The 11,931-nt window shown below is 30.9% G+C and overlaps 2 protein-coding genes across 2 annotated transcripts; one reads left to right on the forward strand and one right to left on the reverse strand.

Moving 5' to 3' along the window:
- Positions 1-5,561: 5,561 nt before the first annotated feature.
- LOC108858450 (putative cyclin-T1-1) lies at positions 5,562-6,731 on the reverse strand. The gene has a single exon (XM_018632371.2). The coding sequence runs from the start codon at positions 6,514-6,516 to the stop codon at positions 5,623-5,625; it is 894 nt and encodes a 297-aa protein (XP_018487873.1). The 5' UTR covers positions 6,517-6,731; the 3' UTR covers positions 5,562-5,622.
- A 3,223-nt stretch (positions 6,732-9,954) lies between these two features.
- Positions 9,955-11,799, forward strand: LOC108857749 (transcription factor bHLH80). Its single transcript, XM_018631760.2, is given in 6 exon segments — positions 9,955-10,303; positions 10,306-10,512; positions 10,926-11,045; positions 11,139-11,204; positions 11,382-11,450; positions 11,569-11,799. Coding segments are annotated over 6 exon segments (741 nt in total). The 5' UTR covers positions 9,955-10,078; the 3' UTR covers positions 11,623-11,799.
- The last annotated feature ends 132 nt before the right edge of the window (positions 11,800-11,931 follow it).

Consider the following 11,931-nt stretch of genomic DNA (forward strand, 5'->3'; position numbering starts at 1 on the left):
AATCTGTTTTTTTTTTTTAATTGAAAAGGAAAATTTCTACAAATTAGACACTACATATATTTTTAGTCACTACATATTTAAACACATGTCACAGCATTAGAAATAAAATTATCAAATAATATTTGCAATTATCTTTTGGTTAGGATTTTAAAACTGGAAAATTACTATTAAATAATATTTATAATTAATTTCTAATTTTTTTTTGTTTTGGTTATTATCTTAGTATATATACTTTTAGTTATGAGATATATTAGACAAGTCATCTATATAATCGCCATCATATTAATTATCAACTTTGAAGAACTAAACAACTTTTTTAAAAAATATTAAACAAAAATAAATTATAAATTCAACAATACAATAAATTTTTAAATAAAAATCATGAATAAAAACTATCTATTAAATAAATAAATAAAATTCATCTATGTACCATGATTACAAAATACAAATTTTAACTTGAACTTATGTAAACATTTTAATTATAAAATAAATCTCATACAACATATACGAATCAATCATAAAATTGTAACAAAATTATTCTTATTTTATGTTATTTATTAAATTAAAACATCAAAAAACCCGTTGCAACGCAACGGGCTCATATCTAGTTATGATATAAAGCCTGATGTTTAGTAATTAAAATAATTGTGATATAACATTAAATCTACCAGCAAGTTTTAATAATAATAATATTAAGGAAGAATAGCTTAGTTATCTTTTTACAAGGATATACTTCGGTTAAAAATTATATATTTTATAAAAAATTCTAAAAACAATAAGATTCTATGATAATACTATATTAAGAAATATAAACAAGAATTATTAATATAAAAAAATTAGCATCATTGTCAAAATGTTAGTTAAACAATCATTTAATACATGTAAAAAATATGAATTTTAAGCAAAAAAAATATGAATTAAATTATACACCAAATTATTATAGAAGCAATTTATACACCAAATTTTAGAAGTTCTAAAAGATCAAAAAGTTATATATAAAAAACTAGTGATTGTTCACATTTAGCAGAAATAAAATGTATTACGAAGTGCAAATTGATCAACCCAATTTGACGCAACTCATCTGCTAACTAGACGAATATTAAAATCTTGAGGCTGTCACACGAGTTACGTCCTATACGTACCTTTCACGGAAACAGCAACAACAGAATATATCCATCTTAGGTTGTCACACAAGTTACGTCCTATACGTACCTTTCAAACAGCTACACAAAGAATGTATACATCTTATGAAAGTGTCCTTTACTGCATGTTTTTGAAGCGCGTCTGCCTGTCGCGATGGCACCTAAAGCACAATAAAAATTTGATGCCCTTAACTATAACAAACGAATTTTATAAAATTTAATAAATAAACAAAAAATACAAGATGTTATTAATTTTTTTTCAAAGAAACATACATATATAAACTTTATTAACAAGTTTTCTTATCAATTTCTTTTAGATATAACGATTTCATCAATTTGAGGAGGTTAAAAAGTTATTATTAGATTAAATTTCACTAAATAGTCTTGTTTTTCCTCTTTCTACTTTAATTTCCACTAGTTTGACTGGTTATTTATTTTGGGTAGCATTTTCTATAATCCATTAAAATTTTTAAAAATTAAAAAAAATATATAAAAACTCAATATCCACAATGACAACAGGAGTTACAATGAAAAATGTCAAGTCTGAAAGAGCATTTGGACCCAATAAGTTTCATGTTGGTACACAGATTTTCAATGAAATACAAAAAAATTACTAAAAGAGAAGTGGAGGGAATAATATAAGAGAGAGGAAGATAAACTACATAGATCAATAATGGATGTGATGATTCCACTACAAATGATGAGAAGTTCTCCTTGTTTCCTGATCAAAGGCTGCAAAACATAAGAGCACTGCAGGTATATTGGAGAACGAGTCTTGTACTAATGGTTGATGGTGGCAAAGGTCTTGTAAAGATAAACATCTCGGCCGAACGTTGTATACACATCTGGTTTTATATGAGTATGTACTCAAGCAGGGGAAATGTGATGCAAGTATACATGAGAATGCGATGTAGTGATGCCCGAGTATCATTTATAATCCAAGATGCCTATGCGTGCGATTGCTGCTGGCATGGGCGGATCTACGTAGGATAGAAAGGTGGCAGGTGCCCCCACAAAAATTTACAAAGAAATGCTTATGCCTTAAAAATCATGTGTATTTGTAGCTTAGTTGGCCAAATCCATCTTTGCCCCCACTAGATTCGGGTTCAAAACCTATACATGCCTCATTAAAAAGTATGTTTTCCTTCTTCCCTTTTCTGATTTTTGTTTTTCTATTTTTCATGTCGTACATTTTTTTTCTTCTCACGTTATTTTCTTTGTATATTTTTGGTCATCTGATTTCATTCAGATAAATTTTGCTTTTCACAAATAGTTCTAGCTTTTTCATTTTTGTTTGGTAGTGGGTTCATTCTTTTTTTCAGTTTTAAAAAATATTTCAGCTGCATTATTTAATATATTTTAATTGTAAATGTTATCTTTATTAAAAGATATAAAAAAAATTATATAAAATATCAAATAATTTATTTTTGTTTCTACTCAAAATATTTTCTGGATCTGCAGCTGACTGCTGGATGGACTTGAGTGCACACACTCAAACAAAAAAGGAGAGAATGAAGAACATATGTTTGATATAAGTTGGTGGAGGAGGTGTCATGCAGGCGAAGTATAAGTTGGTGGTGAGACGTAGTGTCATGGATGCGAAGTAGCATTTGTTTGATAACAAAGTGCTGACGCTTAAGTGTCTTACTAATAGAAAAGAGTTATGTGGACTTTGTTTCCAAAGTAAACCCAACTAATAAGATGATTAGTGGGCTAAGACCTTACGATGAGTTTAAATAGAATGAGGTAGTGACATGAAGCGAACACCAGAATTTATTGGAAAGATGTACATAGATGTGTGTAATATTGCTCCATCATACCAATATTAAGATTTGTGGTGGTTTATTTGTAGAGAACTATAATCGTCGGAAAAGACAATAAATTGTAACTGCTCTAATCACTGTAATTCTAGATAAGAGTGGTGAGCATTGATATGTGTTAGATACCATATATCAATTATATTTTGCAGTCTTTTCTAGTAAATGAATTATAGACATGGTTTCCGAGATGTAGAAATTCGTTGATATATATCTGTGTTCTCTATTTTATACATTTACATACCCTACACGAAATACTTACATTAAAACATATAGAGTAGCCACGAATCCAAACTTACAACAATCTGCAACTTTTTCTTAGGCGATAATAAATGAAATGATCAAAAATAAGTAGTAATTTCTATCTCAAAAATAGAGGATCTCTAAAATAGAGATGTGTTTCTCTCCAATGTATTCCTCTATTTTTATTTCTAAAAGAAATATTTTCAAAATATTCTATTTTTATTTTAGAACAAGTATCTTTTATTTTTAAAAGTTGCAAATCAACCCTATTCAATTTTACTTTTATAAGATTTTCATATATTTTTAACTTTGTTTAAACAAAAATTTCACTAAAAAGATTGTTAGGTAAATCAAAAGTGTCATTTAATGTTTATAAAAACTGTATTTTTTTATAAAAATAATTGTTTTTGATATAATTATAAAAATTTAAAAATTAAAGGATTGTTTTTAAATAAAAAAAAGTATGTCTCTACAATAGAGGAATGCTATTTTTTCTTCTATTTATAGAGGTGAAAATAACATTCCTCTATTATAGAGGTGGATATAGCAATGGGTTGGAGCACTTTTTACTCTATTATAGCATTTGGAGGTGAATATATCAATGAGTTAGAGATGCTCTTAGCAAGTCTATCGAAGAAACACAATGCAAACACTTCTGGAACAGTGAACCAGATGCTTTTTGCACAAGATACGCGACCAGGTGCAAAAGAAAAAAAGATTGAGAAGTTACAATCTCCGTGTCAAATTCTATGACGCTGTAAATCTGAGTAAGAAAGCAAACTCTCCCACTGACCTGAAGTTAGAGATGTCAATTGGGCGGGTCGGACGGGTTTGGGCGTGTCCGAATTAGACCTGGGTTCGCGGGTCAATCCGTCCTGACCCGCCCCGCGATCCGCAGATCGAATGATTATTTTGCATTCAAAAATCCGACCCGCATAACCCGCGAACCAAATATCTTATATCCGCACCCGCCCCGCTAAACCCCGCGGGTAAACCGCATGACCCGCGGGTAATAATAATTATATTAAAAATAATTTATTTTAATTATATATTAACTATTTTGAAAAATAATATTAAAATAAATAAAAATTTATATATTTTATATATTTTTTTACGAAAAATAATTATTTTAATCATATATTAATTTTTTTTAAAAAATAATATTAAAATAATGCATTTATAATTAAAATTAATTTTTTTTTAAAAACTTTTTTTTATATTATGCGGGTTGGCGGGTACCCGCGACTCATATTTGGCTAACCCGCACCCACCCCGCTTAAAATAATCTTAACCCGCACTCGCACCCGCAATTCAAAATTTTCAAATTTCTCGACCCGCACCCGCCCCGCGGTGGATCAAACGGGGCGGGACCCGCGGGCTTTGATCAAAATTCCCAGCCCTAGTCCGAATGGGCTTCATTTTTTTGTTGGACATTTTTGGTCGAAGCCCAAATAGAACCATGTCTAAATGAGACCATAACCAAATAAGACCATGATTTGTTGGGCTGTCCATGGGATCCATACACCCATTTAATGTAAACAATATAATTTTCATTTTTTCGATTTTTGCGGGAAATTGTGTTTTTCTGTTTTGACAGAAAATTACATTTTCGGTTTTTGCGAGAAATTGTATTTTTCGGTTCTGGCGGAAAATTGCGTTTTTCAATTTTTGCGGAAAAATTATGTTTTTAGTTTTGGCGAGAAATTACGTTTCTCGGTATTGACGGGAAATTGCGTTTTTGATTTTGACAGGAAATTGGGTTTTTCGGTTTTGGCATAAATTGCATTTTTCGGTTTTGGCGGAAAATTGTATTTTTCGATCTTGGCAGGAAATTACATTTTTCCGGTTTTGGCGGGCAACTATGTTTTTCCGGTTTTAACGAAAAATTACGTTTTTCGATTTTAACGGAAAATTACGTTTTTTGGTTTTAGCGGAAAATTATGTTTTTCCATAACAAAAATCACAAATAAACAGTTAGAAATCAAACTTTCAGGCTTCAGGAAGGAAAATGTTGAAAAAAAAATATTGTGTTTATTCCAATTTGCTAAACCTAGATATTTTAGATTTTTGGGCCGTCCATTGTCCAAGTGGTTAAACCCAATATTGTCCATGTTATAATTGGGTTCGTCCATGTGGACAAAATTTAGTTACTGGGTCAAAATAGGCATGTTCATTTCAGACCATATCAATTTGGACACGGACCACCCATTTATAGCCCGCCCATTTGACATCTCTACCTGAAGTGTAAGGTGAATATTTAGGCGGGCGAACTCTCTTGTTACAACTGAGAACACAGGCACTACATTGTCATGGAATCAAAAGAGGTCGTGCAAAGGAAACATAATTTTTCGCCAATACCTTACCTCTCAACAACTACATGTATTTTTAGGAATGCTCCAAAAGGTACATTATCAACAGTTTCAACAAGGTTTCTTAGCTTTATCAGCTCCATTTATCACAATTCCCTTATGATCTTCATGACCTTCAACACCATGACAATATTTAGTTCCATCATCCTTGCTCTGCTTTTGCTCTGGTCTTAGTAACTCTCCATCACCAAGCTTATATTTTGCTTCTTGTTCACCCGGGATGAGGAAGTCCTGTTCATATATAGAAATCGTCTGGTTACTGATCTCACACAATTGTAGTTTCGTGACACTGAACACTTGCCACCACACTTTCTCCCCATCCCACGGCAACTTCACATTAGCCACGCGCGACCCAAGATATATAGCAGCCGCAGCAATCTGACTCGGCTTGAACTGCAAACAGAGCGACGACCTTAAACTGTCGTTAACGAAATTAAACGCAGCCTGAGACAACCTTTTAGCATCACTCTCCACCTTAACCGATCTCTTAACCCAATTCGACACCGGTTTATAAGGGTGTTCAATTTCCAGATCAAACCCTAACGTAGAGAGCACAAACTTCTCCCCGGTTAGGACAGTTTTCTTCAGTCTCTCGTACACTTCTCTCGACGGTTCCTTGTCGTGTAATACTCTGTACGCTACGGCGATGACGTCTCCCACTGGTCTCGGTGACCCTTCGACTTTCCCTGCGATGAACATACATACGATGCTCATCGTTTTGGGGTCGTTCTTCGCGAGTGACTGGCGCGTGAAGAATCTTTGACAGAGGACTATCGATGTCGCTATGGATCTCTGAGGATTGTTGAGTCTCTGGCCAAGCTCTTGGAGGAATGTAGTGTAAGACCAACGCTGGAAAGTCTCTTGCTTTGAGTCGATACCGTCGATTCTCGATGGCGATGTTTTTTCTATCTCTTCTCTCGTATAATACCAACTCGTTTCTGACATTGTTAAAAGCTCTCTGTCTTTCTATCGAACCCAAAACCTCCCAAACGATTTGCTTTTCAAAAAGAAATTTGTTGAGATATAATTAATAACTGCTGTGAACGAGATTTACGGAGGATTTTAACAAACCCCTATAACCCTAGTAGAGTCTTTAAGCGAACCGATAGAAATTTAATACCCCTCGAATTGTTTGTCCATTTTTTTTAAAACGTCATATCATTGGTATCAAAATATAATTACAAATCTTACAAAACACTTGAAAGCAAATTATTAAATTGTGGGAACCGAAACTCCTATACTTAGGTTCTAGCCGGTGACCAAAGAAATGGATGTGAATATCTAATTCCTCTTTATTTCTTAAATTTAATATCATTTATAAAAATATAATAATTAATTTTTTTTATTCCTTAAATTTTGACACTATTTGTAAGAAATTTTTTTATCCGGAAATGAACAACAAAAAAACTTGTTTCTATTATTTTTTTGGTGGTCACCCATTGGAGAGAATTTTTTTTCTGCAATAATCACACAAACACGAAAATGAAGATAAAGTAACTAAGAGCAGCCGCAATGGTAGAATGATGTGAATCCTTAGCTCAAAAAAAACATTATAAAATGATGTGGGTTCCACTTTTTTTGGTTTTGGTGTCCAACAAAACCTCTTGGAGTCTTTCTCTAAGGATCAATTCCTGATCGGAATGTCACTGTGCGCGAGCTTAAGGGCTCTGTGATTGGCCCTCTCTCTCTTTTTTTTTTTTTTTAAAATTGAAAAAAATAATAATAAAATAAGGTAAAAGTTACTTGGGTTATCGAGCCAAACGTGATACTCCGTTGCTGCTGCTCTAAGGTAAAGTTTGCACATTGGCGTTTTTTTATCATGACAACAATGTGTTTGAATATATAAAACGAGAGATCGTACAAAGATTTGTTGACGGTAAAGAATGACAGAACAAAACTAAATGAACTTCTAAATCTTTGGTTCACTAGACTAACCACTTATATACGAACTTTCGTAAAGATAACACGAATCTCCTAAGTTTTTTCATTTTTGGATCTTTTGCTTTAAATTCCAACTAGATTTTGATCCGCACGTTTGTGTAGATATTTTTCATTTTATAAATGTATTTAATATTATTATAAATATTTTAAATATATAACTTCCATTTTAGTGTTATATATTGTGTAATTCTATATTATTATTGTTTTTATTTTTATTATTGTTTTTATTTTTTATTCAGCATTATTTATATATAGTAATTTGTTTAATATATTTTACTTTGTTCTTATTTTGATTACTTCGAATATATTTTCGAGTTATGTAAAAATCTGAAATAATCAAACATAGTTATACATTTTTCGTATAACATACATTTTTGAAATTATTTATTTATATTATAGAAAATATATATGTTTAAGATAGTTCATATTTACATGTTACATTTTTAAAAAGTATACTTTAACATATATCATTTTAGTATTTTTCGGGATTTATAAGTAAAAATACTGTTTTGTTTAAATAATATTTTCCTATTATTTTAGTAAATTTTATACATATTAGCATCTATCATATTATTTTAGTAAATTTATTGATATAGGATAATTTTGGATGTTGTGATATTAATTTTTATTTTTTTAATTAAGATTTCAAAATATTAGATTACTTTAATTTTTACAACATATATAGTTTGTTTTTCGTGGTGCATTTCAAAAGATGTTCTTTATTATCTATTATTTTATCTTTTTATTATTATTTTTAGTTTGAATATTTATTTTCAAAATTGTATATTTTGTTAAGAAAACTTTAAAAAATTACACAATTATTAAACTTAATAAAATGAATAAATTATTAAACTTAATAAAATGAATAATTTATTAAACTTAATAAACTTAATCTTAAACTTAATAAACTTAATAAACATAATAATTTAATAAACTTAATCCTTAACTTAATAAACATAATAATTTAATAAATTTATTAAAATTAATAAATTTATTAAATTTAATATTTAATAATTTAATAAATTTAACAATTTTAAGTTTATTAAGTTTAAAAATATATATATATATTTTTTTTAATTTTATTAAGTTTAATAAATTATTAGTTTTATTAAGTTTAATAATTATTAAGTTTATTAATAAAATCAATTAAATTTATTAAACTTCATAAATTACGAATTGACTATTAATTTAGATTAAAATCAATTAAATCTAATTCTGATGTTGCCACTATATTATCATTTTTTCGTACATGTGATATGTATTAACATAAACTTTGTGTAGTTATTAACAAATTTTCATACATTAGATGGTTTCCATCATATTAGTATATTAGTGTAAATTTTGTGTAGCTTGAAATTTTTTTTCCTAAATATAACTAATCTATAGACTCATGAAATCGAAAGTGGATAAGCAATGGAACACCAGTTTTTTAAGAAAAAATAGGAAGCGGAGAAAACTTTAGCATTTTCTACATTGGTAGAAGGTACATGTTGAAAGCATATATCCAAATATATATATATATATATATATATATATATATATATTAAAAATATAAGAATAATTTATAAATTATATCACACATATTCCTAAAATTATATGATTCAAATAAAAAAATCACTTATTCATTTTTATTAATTTATATCGATTCAGCTGTCTTCATATTATAATTGTGAAAACACTAAAGAATAAGTTTGTAATAGCATATTATGCAATTAATCAAATAAATTACTTTTAATACCTCACAAATAACTGACACACTATATTTGAAAATATCCAAGATTTTTTAAAAGTTACTGTGCATAGAAATAATTTATAGTATTAGTTTTAATATTTGAACTTTTCTTTTCTATTTTAATACTATTAATTTTAGATTTTATATAAAATGAAAACATATTTTTGTATTTTTATGATATTGGGTCTTTTGAAACTGAAACTTGATTCAAAAATGGAAATAAGTTTTCGACATGTTTTTTTTTTGTAAAAGAAGTTTTCAGCATGTTTTAAAAGAATTATTAAGTTTTGATTCTAGTTTCGGTTCAGAAACGGAAATCAAATGTGTGAGGACTGAGGAAGCTTCCGTGGTACCTAGTCAGAACTAAAAACCTGCTGCAATTGGAACTTGCAAGTGGGCGAATAGTGAACAACAATTATATCCACTGAAAGAAGTGAAGGGAAAACAAAACAGAACAGGGACATAAAAGCTGTGTTTCAATGTGAGTCACCTACATGGCCTCTCATTTGCTGTAGATCGAAGTCAAAGTCAAGAGAATCTCCGAATCTAATGAAGGGTATCCGTAAAAAATAAGCGCACAGTTAGTTTTGTTTTTCTGGTCAAGCGCACAGTAAGTTTATTTTTCGAGAAAAACAAAAACTTAAGTGAAAGACAATTGAAGATTAATCTGGTCTGCTTCTAAATTTTATTAAAAAAATATATAAAAAGGAAAGAGAAACAGAGAGAAAGAAAATGCAAAAAAAGAGGAGACCTTTGTGGCTTTTGTCTCCACTGAAAAAAAAAGCGCGATAAAAAGCGAGTCACCGACTAAGCAAGTCGCCGGTAAAAAATCCGATGCAATCCACTCACGACGACGACGGCGGCGGCGGTAAAGGAGGAGGAGGTGATGAGGTGAGTCGAAGTGGGTTGTCCCGGATCCGCTCAGCTCCGGCAACTTGGATTGAAACCCTACTCCAGGATGAAGAAGAAGAAGACGATTTGAAACCTGACCTCTGTTTAACTGAGCTTCTCACCGGGAACTCGTCCGGGACAACGAGTCGCGACTCGTTTGAGTTCCCGGTGCGGCTGTAGAGCAGGGATTGTACAATCACCAAGTTGGGTTTCACCGACAGAACAGCTCTCCTGCGGATTTTCTCAGTGGCTCTGCTGCTTCTGGGAGTGATGGGTTTTTCTCGAATTTTGGGATTCCGGCCAACTACGAGTACGTGCCGCCCAACGTTGACATTTCTCCGGCGAGTAAACGGTCGAGGGAGTTCTCTTCTCACTTTGTAAGCTTTCTTCTCTTCTAATTTTCTTATTAATGTCATGAAACTATTAGTCAAAATGCTCTGACTTGAGAGATAAGTACACTCGTCACTTTTTGACAACTTGTATTTATTTGAAACAAAACCTAGCAAGTTGCAGTTTTTCTTTTTCTTTTTTTTTGTTCTTAAAGCCTATGTTGCATAAAGCTTTTATTTATAGATGACAAAAAAATAAAAATACAGGGAACATTGTTAATCTTTGTTTTATATAATCAACTAGTCGTGTTAGTTATGTATGGATAACTTATAAGAAGATCTTGTAACTTTGGTAGTTTCTGAAGGAGTGCTGTTCATGTCATCATGTGAGATGAGAAATGTTCATATGGACACTTGGATTTTGATAATTATTAACTCATCACGTTTGTTCCGATTTGTAGAAAGAAGAGCAAATGAGTGGTGGTATGATGGAGGATAATAAGCTTCTTGAGGACTCGGTTCCTTTTAGGGTTCGTGCTAAACGCGGCTGTGCAACTCATCCTCGTAGCATTGCTGAACGGGTATTTTACTTTAAAATTTCCATGCTTTTCTGTCATCGATTGTGCTCTTCTTGTTTTGTTGGTACCTATTTCTATTCTTGGTTTTTTTTTCAGGTGAGGAGAACGCGGATAAGTGACCGGATCAGGAGGCTGCAAGAACTTGTTCCTAACATGGATAAGGTAGTCTGTCTTCTTCCTACTAAGCTTAGCCATCCATTTTTTCCGCATATTCTTTCTTTGTATGATATCTTATAATTAGTTGCCTCGTTATACATTATGAAATCAAACATTTGAGGGATGGTTTCTGAAATGCTGAGAACGACTAGATTCAGATTTGGTTCTCTTTCTCGTGTGCAGCAAACCAACACTGCAGACATGTTAGACGAGGCTTTGCAGTATGTGAAAGCTCTTCAAAGCCAGATCCAGGTATAACTACATATATATATATTGGCATATATTTAGCATATGAAATGAGGGAGTATGGCAAGAACATTGATAAGTAACAGAAAACTATTAATTTTATATTGTTTTGTAATGGATTCAGGAGTTGACAGAGCAGCAGAAGAGGTGCAGTTGCAAACCTAAGGAAGAAAAATAAAGTTTTCCTTTAGGATTGATATAATATAATGTATTTTTTTCTATGGTTTATTCTATGAATGGCGATGATCTGTTCAAAAAAAAAAATAGATTATTTGATGTATGTACTTTAGCTGTAAATTTTTTGTACAATAAGGTGAAACTTTTTAAAGAGTCAATAAAAAATGTGTATTCGTTATCGAAATGGGAGGAGGTTTGTGTAAATAAAGTATTTAGTGTTGGCAGTTTTATCCCAAGGAGGAGGTTTGTGTAAATGTAACTGTTGCAACTCTTCTGTTTATAACATTTAGGTTGAATTGTTAAAAGTTTC

The sequence above is a fragment of the Raphanus sativus genome, chromosome 5 (assembly GCF_000801105.2).
Source record: "Raphanus sativus cultivar WK10039 chromosome 5, ASM80110v3, whole genome shotgun sequence".
Classification (NCBI taxonomy): domain Eukaryota; kingdom Viridiplantae; phylum Streptophyta; class Magnoliopsida; order Brassicales; family Brassicaceae; genus Raphanus; species Raphanus sativus.